Raw genomic sequence first — 21,016 nt, 5'->3', positions numbered from 1 at the left:
TCTCTCTATCCTCAACCCCACAGCCCAAAACAACCCACAGGCCACTGCCACCATCATCTGCTACTGTCACAGCCTGCTACTGATCGCTGTGTGTGTGAGCGTGTGTGCGTGCATGCGTGCATTCGTGCGTGCGTGTGCATGTGCATGTTTATATTTTCTTTGCTGGTGTTTGAAATGTTGCCTCCACCACAAACAATGCTTGCTTTCAGAGTCCATTCTTATTTGCGAAAGGAACCACATGTTTGGCCCACTTGCAAAAACTGCTTGGAGGCAGTATTAGACAGTATTAGGAAGATTCCGGAAGTGATCAAAGGCACAAATTACTCCCCGTGTCCAGCAACGTTTCGTAAAGCCACAGAGTGGAGGTGACGTCCTCCTCTCTCGAGCTGGAATGGAAGCCTTTCGGAGGTTATACGAGATCAGAACAAACATACTCTATCAGAGTCGAATTGACTCTTCTGAGAGTTGGTTTAACGCTGAGCGTTTTGCTGGGCTGGCACACAGAGGGCCCAATCAGCTGTTAGCTCGCCTGCTCTCTGGTGCGGCTGAAGGCTGCTTTGTTTAGGAGTGTGAAGCTTGGCGCTCCACCGTGAAACTGACCAGGTGAGAAGCCAGCGGGTCAGACAAATAATGAGGCCGTCTGACTCACAGGTCTAAGTTCATGGGTGGTGTGGACACCAAGCTTCTGAGTGTCTGCGTGTGCAGTGTCACAGCCTGCTACCAATTACTGTGTGTGTGTGTGTGTGTGTGTGCGTGTGTCTGTGTGTCTGCGTGTCTGCGTGTCTGCGTGTCTGCGTGTCTGCGTGCATGCGTGTTTACGTGTGAACGACCAGTAAAAATATGTGTGTCCAATCAAAGCCCCCTCCCCCCATCCTGAGGGCACGTGAACTGGCTGACCTCCGCGCGCGGTCTCTATGACCACCGGGGCCGGAGCGTTCCCATCGGAGACGGGCGTTCACCCGGGCGTTTCCGTGGCGCGCTCGCCGCCCGTCGCGCGGCTCTGGAATTTCACAGGGTTTCTGCTCCACCCCGGGCCCCGCCCCACCCCAGCGCCGACCCTGCCCCGTGTGAGCGCCCCGCTGGGCTGGGCTGGGCCGGGCCCGGCGAGTCCCCTCCCCCCGGCGGCTGGGGCCCATCTGTGGCGCTGAGCGGCGGCGCGGTGTTTAGCAGAGCACACAGTGGCGTCTCCGCGCAAACACGCGGCCCCGGCTTTTTACGACGCCTCCCGCGGGATAGCGGAGGGGTGTCGCTGAGATGCAGGGCTAAAGCACATAAACACCAAACAGGGCCGAGGGCCTGGGGGAGGACGCTTCTGATCCCGCCGTTTGACTTTAAGTTCTGCCATGTTTGCTTCTCTGATCTAGGAGTGCTTGGGTGCCAGGTGTGTGTGCATGTGTTTATTTGTGTGTGTGTGCCTGTGTCTGTGTCTGTGTGTGTATGTGTGTGTCTGTGTTCATGTGTGTGCGTGTGTGTGTCTGTGTCTGTGTGTGTATGGGCATGTATGTGTTCATATGTGTGTGTGTGTTTGTGTGTGTGTGTGTGTGTGTGCGTGTGTGTGCGTGCGTGTGTTTGTATGCATTCGTGTGTGTGTGTCTGTGTGTAACACATTGAACCCAGCTGTCTCTCAGCCCTGTGGTGTTATTCATTCAGGACAGGTTCTAGGTGGAAGCCTCTGTGTGGGTCAGTGCATTGACACGGTTGGGAAGGTTGGTGTTTTGCGCGTGGTATAACCTCTCTGTGTTGGTGCGCTGCTGGTGTTTGTCTCTGGGAGTTTAGCTGCGTGATACTCCTGACTCCTCCGCATGCCGAAGGTCTGCTCCTCTGACCCTCCAGTCCACGCTCAGACTCTAACTGCCCTCACGAGATAAGGGCCAGCGGAGGAAACCGTTCTCTGTCAGCCTTTGAAGGCTCATCAGGGTGATAATGGCTCTTAAGGACTTTATGAGCAGATAACCTATGCCCATCCTTCCTGGAAGAGGCTCTGCTCGTGATAAGCCACCATGCAGATGTGAACTTTCGACCCCGACATGATGCCAGTTGGCTGTTACTGCTTCCCTGTGCCGCGGCCAGTGTTGATGCAGTTCACCTCTCTAATGATATGGATTTATTTGGGGTTTTTTGTATGACCATCATGCCCTGCGCCCCCCCCCCTCCCCCCCCACCAACTCACACACACACCACCACTACCCAGCAAACTCAGTCATGAGTATGCACTGCATTCAGAGGTGTTCAGATGTAAGTATACACACACACACACACACACATATATACACACACACACGCACACACCACAAACATACACACACATATAGGAATACTCCTGAAATATCTTTCTCACACTAATTGCCTACGGACCTATCACGTTCATCGCATGTGAATGTACCGTTCAGGCGTGTGGTGAACTCTGAACCCTTTTCTCCCTCTCTCTCCCTCTCTCTCCCTCTCTCTCTCTCTCTTTCCCACAGTCGTCTGAACAGGAATAAGCTGCAGGTCCTCCCGGAGCTGCTGTTCCAGTCCACGCCCAAGCTGGGGCGCCTGTAAGTGACTGCTTCCTTTTGATATCCCGCGCCAGAGAACATCACAGCCGGCGTCCCGCCGCTTTCATTTCCATCGCCGTCGTCTTGGGAGGGATTCGCCCGAACGTTTCGCTTCCCTAGCGGTTTACGCAGAGGACGCGGTCAGCACGGAGAGCGAGAGACCCAGGGTCTCCTTTCCCTCCTTTTTTTTTTTTTTGTTGTTTTTTTTGTTTTTTTCTGCCGACGCGAGGTTTTATCTGGGCCGCGGTTCCCCCCCGAGCGTCGGGCGGGACGCGGCCGGAAAGCGCGTCGCGGCGCGAGACGCGAAGGTGTGTTTTCCTTGGACGCCGCCGGGCTCCTTTTCCCCCGAATGTCAGTTTCCCAGAGTCCTTTGAGTGCCAGGTTGCAGCGCGCTCTTTTTCTCTCTCTCTCTCTCTCTCTCTCCCTCTCTCCGTTCGGAAGGGGCTAATCTCCCACGGAGCCGGGAGCCGGTTCAGGTTAGCCGAGGGCGGGGCCCTGGATTAAGCTTACAAGCGTTTGCTTTGGGGATCTCTCGGCCCGAGTTAGAGTACATGACATCAGTGGCAGCTTTGGGGTTTTGAGAAATCACCAGCAGCTTTACTTTTTCCAGTTTTTAAAAATAAAGTATGTGTGAAATTTCCATGAAGAAAAAAATTCGATTCCGCCGTCCGACTTAAACAGCAGTTTCAAATTGTCCGTGTTCACTTCGCTTTCTGATTCAGCCGCAGAGGACCCGGCTTCCCCCCTTGCTCATGCCTCGCCGCGTAATTGCCGACGATGGCTGATATATATCTGCGATGACAGTCATCGCGTCTCTCCTGAAAAAAAACAGGGGGTGGGGGGGGGGGGGGGGACTCTCTCTTTCTGCGTTGGCTGCGGACGGGAGAGCAGACTTTCATCGTTCCGATCAGCAGCTGCTCAGAAACGCTTGTTGGAAACGACAGTTTCATTTCCTCTCCTCCCCGCACGGTTCCGTACAAGCGTTATTGGCAGGGCTTTTGTTATTTATCAGAGGTTAATACGAGTTCTTTTCAGTGTGTTCAGAGATGGAGGGGTGGGGTTGGAGGCGGGGGGGGGGGGAGTGTGGAGTGGGTAATGATGAAAATCAAAGCGCGTGCCATAAATTTTGTGTACATATCCTTTCAACATCGCGTCTGAGTTATGGCTGTCTGGCTCTCTTTTTTTGTCCTCCCCTAAATTGCTCGGGCTTCTTCATCTGGTGACATTTGCCGAATCTGGGCTAGACGAGGCCTAATGAAAGTTCATAAACCTTTCGCCGGAGGGGACGGGTGCTTCACGGCTGAGTTTATAACCTCGCCTTGTCGCGATTCGTTATGCATCGTGGTGGTAGCGCCATATGAGTTCCCTCACCCTTTAGCCCTTATGTAAAAGGCCCCGGGTCCGAGCGGCTGGAGGAGCGGTTCAAAGCGCGTGGAGGCCGGCGGGGTTATCCGGTGCCGGGCCTGTCTTGGCCGGCCGGTCTCGGCTGCGGTGGGAACGCTCAGAGAGGGTCAGGCGGGGGTAAATAAAGCGCATTCCTCAGCCGGTGTGTGCCAGATGAGATGGGGTAAGAGACAAGGGAGGAGAGGAGCGGTTCTGGGAAGTTTGACGTGCGTGTGACAGAGTCAGAGGATGGATGACTAATACAAACCTGGCTATGGGCTGCGACAGAGTGTGCGATGGCACAGATGCTTCTGGGTACACGTGTGTGTGTGTGTGTGTGTGTGCGTGCCTGCGTATGTGTGTGTGTGTGCGTGTGCGTGTGTATGTGCGCATGTGCGTGTGTGTGTGTGTGTTTGTGCGTGCCTGCGTATGTGTGTGTGTGTGCGTGTGCGTGTGTATGTGCACGTGTGCGTGTGTGTGCGTGTGTGTGTGTGTGTGTGTGCCTGCCTGCGTATGTGTGTGTGTGTGCGTGCCTGCGTATGTGTGTGTGTATGTGTGCGTGTGTGTGTGTCCAGGTTTCACAGCAGCAGTGAGGACAGCCCTGGTGGGCCCTGTAGAGGCCGCGCTGTCGGAGCTGCTGGGCATCTCTCCTGGGCCTCTGTGGTCAGTGCTCTCCCTGCAGCCCTGCTCTGCGCGGAAGGAATGCGGTTAGAGTTACAGGCCCTGGACGGCTGCTCCGCTCCCGACTGCTGGCCCCGCGCAGGCCGAGGAGTCGGCTTCCCTCCACACTCCCTATCAATAAAGGGATTTGGGCTCTCATCCTTCCCCTCTCTCTCTCCCTCTCACTCTCTCCCTCACACGTTCCCTCCTCCACCTTCCCAAACCTCGGGTAATGGAAAACAAGTGAAGAATGAGATAGCGAGCCTGGAAGCGGCCGCCTCTGTTTGGGGCTCCAGCGTAGCTGCAGACAGTTCTGAGGCAGGGGGGACCCTGCGCCCCCAGACCCCCCAAACGCGCCGTGTTTCAGTCAGCGATACCCATGGGACCGCCGCTCCCCGGGCCATTATGCGCGGCTCAGGTTGCGCGTGATTGGTGCGTACGCGGAGATAATGCCCGATGCTGTCTTATATCCCCCCCCGGCCAATTGCGAGTCTTCTCTTTAATCTCGGCGTAATTGTCTTGGCGGAGCAGTTAGCCTGTCGGAATGCGGAGGCCGGGGCGGTAATGACCCGTCGTCGTGACCCTCGATCGATTCGGCCCCGAGTTACCCGACGCCCGCCCGGTGCGAAGGCTGGGCGCGGACCAGGAGCTGGTCGTAGCCGTCCGCTGCTCCTAAAAAGAAAGTTATGGCGCTTCATCGCTGCGGACGAGCTCCTCTGCTTCTCCTCGCGTCTCTTTTTCACGGCCTCTCTCCTGAATTTGTTTCGTTCCTCTTGTTCTACTTCTTTTTTATTTACGAGAAACAGATTGCTACCCTCCTCCGCCCCCGCGCGCCTCGCTCTCCTCCTGGTGGGCCCCTGTGCACGTAGACGGCCCGGCCCGTTGGATTCGGGACCGGGGCGTGGGGGGGGGGGTTCCACTGCGTCGTTTTGCGGCCTGGAACCGACCGTCTCCTCCGCGGTCGGCTTTTCGACGCGTTGGACCCTCTCTGCCAGCGCGTTTCCTGCGCTGTAGCGATTCAGCGTTTTGCTAAAAAAAAGGGGCAGGAGCTCCTGGAGCGGGCCTCCGTGGCCCCGCGCTCCCGAATCGCAGCGCTCCCGAACCGCGGCGCTCCGCCCGCCCGCCCGCCCGCCTGCGTTCGGTGGCTAATAACTCAATACGTCCCCAGTGCGTAAACCATCGACCCCTGGCACCGAGCGCGGAGGAGGGGCCGCCGATCGTTTTCAGAGAAATAAAAGCCTCTCCGAATTCGGCCAAATCGCTTTTCCTAAATAGGGCCGTGCTCTGCTGGATTCAAAGGCCCGACTGCTTTGTGATTTACTCGGAAGACATATTTAGATAAATACACGCTACAAAGACTTTGTAGATGGTAGAATGGCCAAAGGGAAGATGTAAACAAGGAAGAGAATGCCAAACCCTCTTAAAAAGTGTTTAGGCTTGCTTTTATTGTTTTTAGAATAATGTATATGCTTATGTACATGCAGATGGTAACTGGAAAAAGCCCTCTATGTGGGGGGGGGGGGGGGGATCTGGGATGTACATTATCCAATACCTAACATTCCCTATTTAACTCCAATGGGGAGATGTGTTATGTGGAGTCTTTCTTCCCCTAGAAGCTCCTGTTTGATGCGGTGTCAGGTCGTTACGCTCGCTGAGTATCTGGAGTTTTGGTAACGGTGGTTGCAGCAGTTCAGTGGTGAGAGGTATTACACCAGAGTCATCCAGGGGCCAGGTCTTCTGAAGCAGCAACACCTCTCCCCAAGGCCAGCAGCTGAGGCAGAAATGCTGGCAAGTGTTAGCAGAGGCTAACGTGTCTCCCAGTGTCCCCCGACATTTTATCGAGCACAGGATTTATACGCAAGCCGTCTGTGCTGAAATAGGATAATACATATGGTAGCAATTTTATGTCCAAATAAAAGGTAAGGAAAATTCTATAGAAGCAGCTTTTAACCCTTCGACTGAAGTTCAGTAAATATGGTCTCCATATTTTCATATGCAGTGCACCATGGGCTATAGCTGAACTCAGGGGCTAGCCTGCTGGCATTTATGGTTCATCATTATGTGTATTTCATCATTGTTGTGGTATGCCGGGTAAATTAAATTTACATGTACTTTCAGGCTGGTACGGTACTGAGATGTCTACAACTCTTCACATTAGCTATACCTCAAGTCAGATTAATTCATTCGGCTCTGTATAATGGAAAAGATTGTCTCGGCCAATTTCGAAGCGGCTTGATCTTGGTTATGTGCTCATTACCATTTCGGCTCGGAATCGCTTGTCTGCGTACCTTTGCTTTCAGTGATCCTTCAGCGTGCGCTTTTCTGCCCCCTCTCCCCCGTGTCACCGGAGAGCCAAGGAAGGGAGAGCCATCCAAGCAACTTGTGGCGCCTGTCACATCCAACTGATCCGCTTCCAGATCTCCCAGAATTCCCTCCCATCTCTGGAGAGAGAGAGAGAGAGAGAGAGAGAGAGAGAGAGAGGGGGGGAGGCTGGGACGGGGCCGATCGAGTGATTTACTCCGCTGGCTGAAGGGCTGCAGATTGTGGGAACGGCGGGGAGGGGGTCGGACGAGACCGCGGGGAGGGGGTCGGACGAGACCGCGGCGCGTATAAATCTCCGCCGAGGTGTGCGGCCTCTCCTCGCCGCGCGACGCCGCTGCCGTGGGCGACCGTTTGGCGGCCGAGCCGGGGCCTGCGTGGGAAACGTTAGCGCGCGGGGATTAGCCCGCTGCTGGTCTGTGTCCCCGCCGGGCCGTCGCGCAGGGAGGGGGGGGGGGGGGGGGGGGGGGGGGCGTGTTCCTTCGGCGCACGTGTGCGGGAGAGCAGGGCGGGAGAGCGCGCCAGTCGGCCCGTGGATCACCGGCAGCTCCACCGCTGCTGGCGGTTCCTTTTGTTTTGCCAAAGTCTGATTGTTACAAATTAACCCGACAACTGTTATCGCGGCTGCAATTACGCGCCCAGATGTATGCCGGGCGTGCACTTAGCACAGAGAAACATGCAGGCTCACGCACTCACAGACACACACACACACAGCCAGACACACACACACACACACAGACCCACACACACACATCTACTAATGGGTTTTAATAACGTCTGGCAGGGGTGGAGCCCGGTGTTGGGGAGGCGGGAGGTCGGAGTGCAGGGGTTCCACCCCCCCGTGTGATTTTTTTGGAGCGAGTAGAGGGAGCTCTCAGTAGAGAAAGCTGCTTTTTATTGTGTGTGTGTGTGTGTGGGTCACTGAGGATGTGTTTCACTGTTTTCCTGGCTGGGAGCGCTGTTCTGTTCTGCGGATAGCATCCTGCGGTCCGGGGCAGCTGGTGTCCACGGGCCGTTTCATTAAAGCCTTCCTCTCGATGCAGCGCGACGCTAGGTAGCGCAGGCTAGCTCAGCACAATCTCCTCCGGGCTGCTGAGAGGGTCAGTTGGTAGAGGTTGCTGTCCAAGAGTGCAGGCTCGGGCTAATGGGCTATTAGCAGCCTGTATCCCCCATTGCAATGCACAGTCAGGCCTGGGCTCCTCAGGTAATGACTGCGTTATGCCCTCACATTTATATGCCAGGCCCCCGCAGAACAGCCAGTTAGTGGTCGCCAGTGGAAGTCATGCTTCTCCATTAGCAGGCGCTGTTGTGGTACTCTGCGATGCTGTGGCGTGCGCATGCACCAGTGACTTCAAATGAAGGGGGGGGAATGACATTTGGGTGAGCAATTGTCACCGAATGAATAAATAATAAGTCTGGAGACTTTGCTGCGGTGTTGTGGAAATCTAAGTAGTAACAGGGGAGAGAGGGGGGAGCGTGGCATCCTGTACAGTCAGTGAGACCGTGTGCGCACTGCACCTCGTCCCCGTGTATAAAAGGTATTATATAAATGGAAATGGCTGCAAATGCCAGACGTCCATTATCGGATTACTTCCACCTCCGAGGCAGTACGAGGGTGTCCCCCCTGCACTGTACGGCATGCGGGGGCCAGGGCAACGGGTCACTTAACGAGAACGATAAATCGCGAAACGCGTCTTTGTGCACCGAACGAGAATAAGACCCGTGAATCGGTCCTGCAGGCCCAAATTGAGTGCGAATGACTATCAGCTGGCGTACAGCAGTGCTGCGGAGGGTTCCCGGCGCGCCCCTCGTCTCCCTGGCCCTCCCCTCGGTGCGCGGCTGGGTCGGAGCGCGGCGGGGGAGCCGGCCGGACGCTGCCGGACGGAGGAGGAGCCCCCCCCCGACGAGCGCCGCGTCGCGGCCGGGGCGACGGCGAGGAGGCCCAGCGTCGTCTGCTGATTGAGGGCGCCCGTAATTTGGGGGGGACGGTCGGGCCCGCTACGCGCAGGGGTGTTTATCACAGGTGGTTGCCGCGGCAACCAGCGGAGATAATAATTGGATTCAAATGGGCTGAACTGCTTGCACATGTTCCAAAAAAAAAGCTAGGGTGAGCGCTGGGGTCTGCTGGCTCTCTCTCTCTCTCTGTCTCTCTCTCTCTCTCTCTCTCTCTGTCTCTCTCTCTGTTTCTCTCCGTCTCTCTCTCTGTCTCTCTGTTTACCGCTCTCTCTCTCTCTCTCTCTGTCTCTGTTTACCGCTCTCTCTCTGTCTCTCTCTCTGTTTCTCTCCGTCTCTCTCTCTGTCTCTCTGTCTCTCTCTCTCTCTCTCTCTGTCTCTCTCTCTCTGTCTCTCTCTCTCTCTGTCTCTCTCTCTCTCTCTCTCTCTGTCTCTCTCTCTGTTTCTCTCCGTCTCTGTCTCAAATTTAAATTCAGGTTCAAATATGCTTTACTGGCACGACCGCACAAAGGCATTTGATATTGCCAAACGTTATCTGAGCCGGGATCCGCTATCTCTCTCTATCAGTTTTCTCCATCTCTGTCTCGCTTTCTATCATTCTCTCTCCTTTCTTTTTCTCATTACTTATTTGCAGAAGGTAGCTGGGAGTGGAGCCATTTTGCTTTGCTCTTAATTGATGGGAGATCCAGCAGGGACCAAGAAAACCAGGTCTCCTCACTTACCCCCCCCCCCGACCCCCCTACCCCCAGCATCGGATGTAAACAATGTTCGGCCGGTTTGAGAGAAGAATGCCAGGGGAACAAGAAGCTCAGAAGCTCAACCACACCAAAGCCTTGTATGAGAAAGAGAGAGAGAGAGAGAGAGAGAGAGAGAGAGAGGGGGAGAGAGACCAGAGTCTAGAATGCGTGTATGAGAGCTGACACCGGAGATTAGGGCTGTCCACAGGCGCACGAGAAGCCAAAAGCAACATCTCTCTTTATAGTCCCCAAACATGCGTGCTCGACTCGAGTCAGACATGTTTCCCATAAGTACAGTGTGCGTTTAAGCCACTTGAAGACGTATGTATTTACGTGCGCGTTTTCTCTTGCCGTCCAAGCGGCGGAGGGTAAGGGAACGGAACATAACGTTGAGGTGAAACGCTAAACCGGCCCGTAGCTTCCCAGCATTCAGCGAGGGGCATGGGCGAGGGGTCGCGAGCGTCAGCGTTCTGACTCGCGTATAAGGGGCCAGCGCTGTTCTGTTTGAACTGTAGATTCTTTCGTTTTGCAGTTGCTCCGGCGGTTTCTCGGCCCCGCTCCCCGCAGCTCGCGACCTCACCGGAGCCGCCGGCAGGGAGGTGCCCGCCGCTGTGTGTTCGCTCGGGCGCGAGCCGAGCGTGCGAGTGGTCCGAAGAATGCGCTTCGCGTACGGAAGACGCGTCCAGGGGGACGCGGGGCGAGGAAAACAAACGGGGGAAACGTCAAACCGCCCGGCGTCCCCCGGCTTTCGCCCCGGCGACCGTCACCCCCCTCCGCGCCGCGCCGACGAGGAAGTCCGACAAGCCGGCGCGTTTGCGGGGGGGGGGCGTCTGAATCTGGTCTCCCTGGCAGCGGCGTCGGGGTTCTGTCAGACGCCTGGCATGCGCGTCGGCGCGTTCAGACAGAGAGCCGTCTTCTACGGCGGCGTCGGGCGCTCGCTCCGCCCGGGCTCGCCGCTGCCAGCTCCTCGGATCGGTGCTATTGCATCACCCCCGCAAGTCGTTCATCGCAGCGGCGGACCACCAGGTGCTGTGGCATGCTGGGAAGTCTGACCGCGCTTCGGCGAAGAGTTGATGGGTGCGGTCGGTCGGTCGGTCGGTCGGTCGGCCGGTCGGTCGGTCGGTCGGTCGGTCGGTCGGTCGGTCGGTCGGTCGGTCGGTCGGTCGGTCGGTCGGTCGGTCGGTCGGTCGGTCAGATAGCCTCGTTGGCGGTGCTGGTGACGGCCGCTGGTACGCACCGCTCATCGCTGGGATTGGAGGAGCCGGTTGCGTGTGATACAGTCACTGTGCGAGGGCGAGGCTTGCTGCAGATGTTTGGGCCGCTTAGTTCTTAGTTCTTAATTGTCATTTTTCTAATGAACATTTTTTATTATGTCTAAAGTGACGTTTACCATCGGTCAGTCTTAATCCAAGCGCAGAGCGATTGTTGGGAAATTCGTCTGCTGGTACATAAAACAGATTCCCTTTGTCTCTGCTTTTATCACCCTGTCCGTCTTCAAAAGCTAGATCAATGTTACCAGCGTCTTGTGTTCATATGGAAGGCAGCCTTTGTGCTGGATAGCTGTTTGGCTGCGTTCTTCATTTGGGCAGCAGGTTATCACGGACCTAAAAGCTGCAGCAGAGAGCACGTTGAATATGCATGCCTCATCGCTATAGAAACGGCCTACATGGGAACTCTGGTGCATCTTGTAAATAACAAGCTGGGGGGCCTTGTGGGTAATATTCTGCATTATGCATGTTTTCTGCACACGGTGTTCACACTGAGCTTCTCTGTATGATCTGAGCCCCAGAGGTCTCTCGTGTGGATGGATGTGTGTGCGTGTGTGTGTGTGTGTGTGTGTGTGTGTTTGCATGTGAGTACAGTACTTATGTGTATGTGTGTGTGTCCAAGTTGGCATATCCATTTGAATCTCAGCATGTGTGTATAAGCTGAAAGGTTTACGTCCTTGTGAGTGTGTGTTAGGGGTGGGTGGATGTGGGAATATGTGGGTTGGGGGTGGATAGATTTTGTTTGTGTGTGCGTGTGTGTGTGTGTGTGTGTTTGAGTGTCTGGGTGTGGATCTGTCTCTCCCTTCCCTTTTTGTGCTTCAACATGAGAACTGTTCAGTGTGGTAGCAGAGTGGCATCATGGGTAAGGAAGGTTGTTGTAGGCCCATCTATTCCCAAATTGAGCATATTAAGCTGGCTGGTCTCTTGGATACTTCATTATGAAACATGAAGCCTGCATAATGAGCACAGGGTGCAGGGGGTGTCGTGCCAAAAGCCAGCTATCACTCCCAGGGTTCTAAAAGAGCGTATTTCTCGATTTTACTGTCTGACGTCAAACCCTGCTGCCAAAATAAGCTCACGACGTGAGGGGCGGCACATGTGCGCCCCAGACAGAGGAGGCCGGGCGGAGCAGGACCACAGCACCCATGTGTTCAATGAATCATTCGTCCCAAACGCAGCAGGTCCCGTCTCCTTGTGGTCTCTGAGGAATCAGAGAGGGAAAACACAGACGTGTTTTAGCAGTCGGGAATCTTTATCGACAGAAGCTTGGAGTAACACACACCCCCGAGGCGCAGACCGCTGTAGGAATAAGAACCGCTTGCGGGGGGTTGATTTCTAAGTCACTAGGTCGTCTGCTTACTCCTTCATCACATAAACATTTCATATTTTTTTCTTGTAATTGGAAAAGGTAAACAGTTTGTTTCTCTGCAAAATGTCTCTTTAAGAGCGGATCTTACTTACAAAGCCGCAAATACTGTCATAGTTCAGAAATCTAATGTGAGAAAACACAGAGAAAGCCTAACTTAGGCTGCGAGCACGGAAAGATTGTTTAAGAATTTACTGTCACAACAGCAGACTCCGGCGCCAAGCTATTTGTGATTAGCTCTTTGGTAATATTGCAGTGGATTCAGGCGCAACTGTAAATATTTGGTTTAATTCCCATATACATTCAGCATATACAGTAGACACAGTTTTCTTATTGGAAAGACATGAGTGGGTTTTTTTCGCATGGGGGACTGAAAGCATGTTGCAGTAAGGTCAGTTACCCAATTTTGGGGGTCATGATTATTCCAGAGAGGATTTGGTAAATTCCCCTTGATCTCTAATGCATCAGGACAGCCCCTGAAATGGATAAGGTAGATATGGATAAGGTGGGAGGGTGGGGAAGAAGGGAAGAAGGAAGGAAAGAAAGAAAGAAAGAAAGAAAGAAAGAAGGGATCTGACAGATGTAGAAAAGGGAAACCAGGCTCGTGCGATTCAGTACGTCCAACAGCGGGTCCGTGAATTTCAGGGACGGCCGATCTTGTGCTTTTCGGGGCGTTCTGATGTCAGATTTTATTGGGTGTCGGGCTGCATTGAGTAGCTGTTGAGCAGCCATCGCTGTGCATTGAGCCGCCATACACCCACCCCCAACCTCCCTCAAACCCCCCCCCCCCCCCCCCCCCCCCCATTCTGCTGACAGGGTGTCCATGACCCTGACATCACGCATGTCGTCCGACATCTCACCGTAAATATTTATAAAGTGGACCAGATCTAGGGGGTAAATCTGTCTGTCTGTTGGTCTGTTGCTGAAATTCCAGCCGTGTTTTTGACATGTTTTTTTTTTTTTTTTTTTGAAAGGTCTGTGCTTTTTTTCGAATTGGTTTAGAGAGCAGATTTCTCAATAACCTGGGAGCATATTTTGCCGTTTTTGCTGCCTGTTTCCAGGAATTGGAGGAAGTAGTCGCATTCATACAACATATGAGTTTCATCAAGGATCAAGCTTTCTGGCATTTAGCTGTTGTTCTGCGTGATGTGACATTTCACCTCATGATCTTATGATCCTTTTTATGCAAATATAATGCATATGTGTGCAGTTCATTAAAAACAGAAACCCAAAGGAATATGGCCCGGTTTATGAGAAGTTTACAGGCTGGGTTTTGCGCTGGGTAGCGTCTGAGATAAGGAGCTAACGAGCTAAAGAAACCGGAACTCAATGGAGCAGACCGGCGTTCCGAGCGTGCATGCCATGTGGGTTTTAATGGTCCGTTTGTGGATAATCACCGCTGACCCCTCACGAGCAAATCGTTTTCCCATCGTCTGGACTCCCTGACCTCCGCCCCGAAAGCCAAGCAGCAGTCGCCTAATTACGCGCGCGACATTATTTGTGTTTAGCGTTTTTTTTTTCGTTTTTTTCTCGGCGTATCGATAATTACGCGTGATCAGGTCCAGCCGGGAGCCATGTGGGGCCCGGGCCCGGTCAGGGCGCACGCCCCGAGCCTCGCCGCTTCCTGTGGCCGAGCCCATTAACCCTTCGCCTTTCTGTGGCGGCCTAATTGACGAAGGGCTAAAAATGGACGCTTAATAGCGGCGACCGGATCCCCGTCGACGCGGGCGCGTCTGATTCGCTTCCAGGCAACGCTCCGGCGGAGAGCGACTGGCCCGTCTCCTGCCGGCGAAAACGAAGAGTTATGGCCGTGGCGCGGGAGCCGGGGCGGGCGGGTTCGACGCGTGCTTTATGGCCTAGAAGTGGAACAGTTGACAGCCCTGTGGAAAACGGCGGTTTGGGCTTTTTCCTGAAATCGCAGGCAGAAGCTCTAATCCTGGATTATTTAATTGAAGACGTTTTCCGCCCAGATTCCCCCCGGGGAGGGGAACGGGGAGGCCTCGGCGATCACGGCTTCCCGAACGCGGACCGGGAGATCCCGTCTTTGACGGGGCGCCAGTTTCATCCGTCCGTCTTCGTCGAGGGAGGTCTCAGAACTCGCGCAAACAGGAAGTGGGCGCGAAAACGGGAGGTCTTCTGGGGGGGAAGGCGGCGTGGAAGAGGGCTGGGGGGTGGGTGAGTTGAGGGTGTTCTGATGCGATGACATCACGGCGTCTGCCGACACAAAAGGAAAATGGGGCCCGAAGGGCGTCCCGTGCTGTTGACTCAGAGCGCCTGAAACCACACTGAGCAGGCGCCAGGTTCCGTGTGGATAAACAAAGTCAAATTATATGGTGTAATGCGCTGGATTCTGAGTGCAGCCCAGCGAAATGCGTCCTGATTCTAATTATGACGTTCATTAATGCCGAGCTTCCTGGAACGGAGGCTTCCAGGGGGCCCCGAGCGGGGTCTCAGACTCCAGCGTCTGGGTGAGACCGGGGGGTGCCAGGCTTTCCCCCCCCCCCCCAAACCGTCCTCGGTCGTCCCGGCCTGTCGGCACCTCTGATGTCCCGTCCAGGAGACGTCAGAACGGTTTCGGCGTCCTTCCCGCGACGCGGTGGCGAGAGAGGCTGATGTTACAGCTCGTGGAAACGTGACCGTTATGCCGTGCGGAGGCCGTCGCCGCTGGTGTTCGTTACGTGCGTTCCGCCATCGTTTCCGTGGGCTTCCCCGGAGACAGTTTAATAGCCAAGTATATGTTTTAGGATAAAAAAGAAGCGCATATTCAGAGGATAGATGTTGTGCTGGCGTCTTGGTTCGAGACTACGCATGACCTAAACGCGGATCCCGCTGCCAGTTGTGCAATTTGAGCAGAAGGAGTGCCGAGCGAAGTGGTGTGCAATTTTAGCTCGGCTTTTTTTTTATTAGGGGTGTGAACATGCTAAGTGCCTCATACTTGCGGAGGTCAAAAATAGAAGTCGAGCCGTTTGTTTCCCGTGCTGTGGTCTAGGGCCCGGCTTGCCTGGGTTTTCACAAACAGAACAGTGAAAGTCCCCGGAGGAGGTTTCTGTTTCTGTCTGCATTTATATTTAGGCGTGTAGCAGATGGTTTTGTCCTGAGCCATTTGCACAGCTTACATTGTTGTTTTATTTTCGTACGGTCCGTTTTATGCAGCTGGACGTTTGCTAATGCAATTCCCGCTCGTGTACCTTGTTCAAGGGTACAATGGCTGTGCCCCACATGGACATGAACCTGCAGCTTCTGAGTCAGCAGCCCAGTTCCCAACCATTATACTACAACCATTACGCATACTACAGCCTCCAAACCTGTCATTAAACCCAGTGGAAGACTGCTCCCTCAAATGAGAATGAAGGTTGTAGGAATTAATCTTTAAATCATTTCATGAATCACTTCCTGAAGTGTTTAATTCTAAAAAAAGACCCCCCCACCCACCCAACCCCTCGGTGATACATATATTTTTAAACAATATCAAACAATATTGTCAATAATACAAATATCAGATGTTAGTCTATCCATCTGAATGCCCAGTTGTATTGCTCTTAACGTGTAGAAAATCCCAGCGTCCTCTCTGCTGGTCCGGACCGGTCTTCCCGGCGTTGCTATAGGGATCCCAGAAGACCGCGCAGCGTCGGGCGCGGAGGCAGGGCTGTCGGCCTGCTTTACGACGCCTCATTCATTTCATAATCTGCTGTAGCATTCCGGAGGCCCGGGTACGTCTCATAAATTTGTTTTCTCATTTATCGTCCAGATTATTTGTTTGGCTTTTTTTTTCCTGCGCATTCAGAGCCCTATCAGGGGGTGGCTTTGAAAGGACTTTTTTTTTTTACGGTCTCCCGGCTCGTAATTCTTCCTCGCTCCGTGGCGAAGAACCCCCCACCACCCCCCCCCACCCCCCCCCCCCCCCCACCCACCCCCCACGCCAGGAGAGCGAGGCCTCGGTAAATGACAAAGGGCAGACTTAGAGGGACGGGGGTGAGAAGAACGGGATGTGACCAGGTGCTCTTCATTAGTGCTCTGGATTTCATTCATTAATCATCCAGTCACTTACCGGAATGCGCTGAGAGGGTGATGTCTTCCCTTTTTTTTTCCGGAGGGAGGTTAATCATGGTAGAACAACAGAATCTGTGAGGTCGGAATTGCAACAGCTTATAATTGTTAGGATTTATCAGGCTCTGTTTTTCCAAGTATGAGTAATCAACATGGGAATCCACTTTGATCGTAAAATGACTGAGCTTTTAAACATATAAGCGTGGTACGGTTTGCACAATCAGTGCTAAGATATGTGCTTGATATCTCAAAACTCTACCATTGCTTAATGGAGACATCGATTTCTGCTCTGGGTTGGTGGATCTATTTGTGGAGTTTTTTCACCACACGTGCCAAATGTAGAAGACTCATGGGTCCCCAGCCAGCCGTGAGGTCTCGGTGTGGCTGGAAGAGTGGCTGAGGTGAGGGCCTCTTTACAGTTAGAGCCCAAGAGCCCGTTCTTTTTCTGCAGTGACAAATCACACTCTTGAGTCCACATTATTGAGCGCTGGTCCGTCAGCTCAAAAGGCCATTCCTCATTGTAAAGCGCCATTAAGCAATCGAGTCAGGACAAGTGGCCAGAGCGGCAAAATGCTCATGTATGCAAAATGATTCTATTCGATAATGGTTCTGGACTCACACATCCACACACAGACACTTATGCAGATGTACACACACACACGCACAAACGCACAGTCACACACACACACACAGTCACACACACACACACACACACACACACACACACACATGCTTGCACTCACATTAATCACCAGAAAAATGCCCTCGGCCTCAGTAATAACTGACGCTGGACTTAAGTAGCAACAACCGTGCCTTTGAGTGACTGAGCGCGCTCGGTGCGGAAGGGCTTTTGGATGTGCAGATGAAAGGCGGCTCTGGGAGGCTGTATTAATGAAATCTGCTGAGTGAAAGCCGAGCCGGCTGGCGGAGCCTCGCCGGGCCTCACCTGGTTACACTCTGTCTGCCGGCCCAAGGTCACCGTGCTGCAGCCCCGCGGCTCCAGCTGCTCTCCCTCCTGCTCTGCGGCCATGCAGAGGGCCCCACACACAGAGACGCACACACACACACACACACAGAGACGCACTCACACACTCACACACTCACACACACACACACACACACACTCAGACACACACACACACACACACACACACACACAGACGCACTCACACACACACACACACACACACACACACACACACAGAGACGCACTCACACACACACACACACACACACACACACAGAGACACACTCACACACACACAGAGACGCACTCACACACACACACACACTCACACACACACAGAGACGCACTCACACACACACACACACACACACACACACACAGACACACACACACACACACACACACACACACACACACAGAGACGCACTCACACACACACACACACACACACACACACACACAGAGACGCACTCACACACACACACACACACACACACACACAGACGCACTCACACAAACACACACACACACACACATACAGACACACACACAGAGACGCACTCACACACACACACACACACACACAGACACATACATACACACACACACACACACACACTCACACACACACACACACACACACACACACACACAGACAGACACACACACACACACACACACACACACACACAGAGACGCACTCACACACACACACACACACACACAGACACATACATACACACACACACTCACACACACACACACACACACACACACACACACATACAGACACACACACACACACACACACACACACACACACAGAGACGCTCTCACACACACACACACACACACACACATACAGGCACACACACAGAGACGCACTCACACACACACACACACACACATACAGACACACACACACACACACAGACGCACTCACACACACACCTACGCACACACACACACACTCACACACACACACACACAGAGACGCACTCACACACATGCACACACAGAGACACACATACACACAGAGAGCCCCACACACAGAGACACACTCACACACACACACACACACACACACAGACACACACACAGACGCTCTCACACACACACACAAACACACACAGATAAACAAACACATGCACACACACACACACACACACACAGACACATACAGATACACACACACTCTCTCTCTCACACACACATACACACACACACAAAATATGCTCACAAAAATGAGACAAAAATCACACACTAATTACAAAGCTATATATACATTGTAGTTCTATTAGCTAAAAAATAAATGTTTAATTGCATTCATTTATTTGTGATATTCTTTGAAAAAATAGAAAGCCACAGAAAAAATGTTATATTTCCAAAACTGAACCTTTAGTTAATAAGGTTCCCAACTGTAACTTCTACACAAGTTCTGTATGCTTGCCAAAATGAAGTTTAGGCTTTAATTGGTGGGTATGCGCTGGAGAGGTTGGCTTTGGGTCACCATGGCTTCACACCAGCGCTCCGGTGATGTCACCTTTCCTGGCCAGCAGCATCCAGCGGTCCACAAATGCAAGTGTAATGAGAGATGTGACCCGGGGTGAGGAGCAAGGCTGCTCTCTGAGGCTGCCAACTTCCAAATTCATTTCTAATCTCTGCTTTGCACCGCGGAGCAGGGGCTGGAGGGTGCGTGGAGTTCATCAGACTCCAGGGGGCTTTGAGCCAAATCTGAGAATCTCAAGTCCAGGTCGAGGAAGTGAACTCTAACTGCAGCTGGAGGAGAACGTTGGTTTTCCCCCCCCCCCCAGATGTGATGATGGCAATATGGCTCCGACACAGAGGACGGGCTTGTCGGGAGTCGCGTGCGGCCGCCAGCGAGGTCAGCGGCGGGGTTTGGGTGACGGCTCATTTACCGCGGCAGAGAGAGGGAGAGGCGGAGAGATAGAGAGAAAGAGAGAGAGAGTGGGAGTGAGAGAGAAAGAGAGAGGGAGAGAAGGAGAGAGAGCAAGAGAGAGCCCATCACTGAGGGCCCAAGCACCCCATCATTATTATTGTTGTACATTAGCATTGTTAATGTACTACTGTTGTTGTTTTATGTAAACAGTCACTTCGGCAATACTGCTGATCTGTGGTCATGCAAATAAATCTTATTTGAATTGAATTGAATTGTACTGAATTGAGAGAGAGAGAGAGGGGTAGAGAGAAAGAGAGAGAGGGAAAGAGAGAGAGATCATTTGAATCTGAGAGCGTAATCTCCCTGGAGCTGTGGTCTTCCCTCCCGGGGTGAGCGGATGATCCTGGAATCTGGGGCCTGGAAGAGGGCGGGCGGGCGGTCGGCGGGCCTGAGGAGCCCCCGCTAACCCGCTGAAGCGCGGACGGCGCGGCGGGGGCCGCTGAAAGGCGCCCCAGAGCCGGATCTCCTCGGGGAGCCGGCGAGCACCAGGGCGGAACGTCTTGAGTGCCACTTTAGCCCCGGGGTCAGGCGCGGGTCGCGGGGGGACTCGACGCGGGGTGATATAGGAGCCCCCGGCGTCGCCCTCTCTCGCCGCTGACCCGCGGCGCCGTTCGTCTCGGGCGGGGGCGAGGGGGGGCGGGAGCGCGGGGGTCTTTATTTTGTCTCGCGCGCTTCGCGTCCGTCTTGAGGTCAGCGGCGTGAGCGCGGCCGTCTCCCCGCAGACCCTCTTTTGGAAGCGTCGGTTTTTTTTTTTCCCTATCTCGCCCAAGCGCCTGTTTGCGTTCCTCCGCTGCTCGTGTTTGTGAGGTCGCGCTGCGGCGTCTGCGGCGCTCATCCGGCCCCGGTCACGGCCTGCGGTCCGAGACGCCGAGGTGGCTTCGGTCGTGCCTGCTGTGACCGTGACCGTGACCGTGACCGTGACTATCGCTGTTACTGCTGTCAACGATGTCCGCGATCGTGACTGTTTCTTAGGCTGGTGTCTGTGACAAAAATATTATTTTTTACAAATGGTGCTCTTACTGTAACTGCAGTGCTGTGAATGAGTTCAGGTCTGTGACTGTGACTGTGGTTGCAAGAGGTCGTGTGACTGTGAAAGTTTCGGAATGTAAGCGGTTTTTTATTTTATTACTTCCATTTCGCAGGGTCAGTGCACGGTAGCCAGAATTTCTGCAGATAGAGTCTCTGAAAGAGTGCCAGATTTAGAGAAAGTGAAAATTGACTATTGCAATCTTACACCGAATGGAGTAACTGTTAAAGCAGTAGAGCCTGTAAGTCTGATAGACCCCGAGGTTAAAACAGCAGAGTGAGCAATTGGGCTCATAACTGCGCGTTCAGAAACTGTGCCGGTGCAGCATCTGTGACTCTAACCGCTTCGGGGTCTGTGTCTGTAACCACCACACGATCTGTGAGTGTTGCGGTGTTATTTTCCCACAGAGGCAACAGGAGGCCCGTATTGCTGCCTCACTTTCCCCTACGCCCTATCTCCCTGTCTCTGTCTGTGGCGGACCCCCCCCCCACCCCCCCACCCCCCCACGTCCCTGTCCCCTCCCCATCCGGACCCATCTCTGCTGACATTTGTTTCCAATCAAAACTGCAATACCCTTTTTTTTCCAGTTCAGAAAACTGTAATAACGGCATTAACCTTCAGCCCATTCGCTGCGCGGACCCCAGGCTCCGCCGTGATTCTGCAGCTAATACCAGCTTTGGTAACCAATTTGGCTTTGCTGTAAGCCTCTCTTATTATCCCAGAAGGCCAGTGCGCTCCCTGCACTGTATCTGTTTCAGTATTCCCTTTGATATGACTGACATTAATATCTGT

General features: G+C 53.7%; 1 protein-coding gene across 1 annotated transcript in view; it reads left to right on the top strand.

Annotated features, from left to right (window-relative positions):
* slit3 (slit homolog 3 (Drosophila)) overlaps positions 1–21,016 on the top strand; it is a 160,990-nt gene that overhangs the window by 11,800 nt on the left and 128,174 nt on the right. The window contains exon 4 of the mRNA XM_035407493.1: positions 2,466–2,537. Coding sequence (XP_035263384.1) covers positions 2,466–2,537 — 72 coding nt within the window. The remainder of the gene's footprint in view (positions 1–2,465; positions 2,538–21,016) is intronic.

The sequence above is a fragment of the Anguilla anguilla genome, chromosome 3 (assembly GCF_013347855.1).
Source record: "Anguilla anguilla isolate fAngAng1 chromosome 3, fAngAng1.pri, whole genome shotgun sequence".
Classification (NCBI taxonomy): Eukaryota; Metazoa; Chordata; class Actinopteri; order Anguilliformes; family Anguillidae; genus Anguilla; species Anguilla anguilla.
This window is presented reverse-complemented; position numbering and strand designations above follow the sequence as displayed.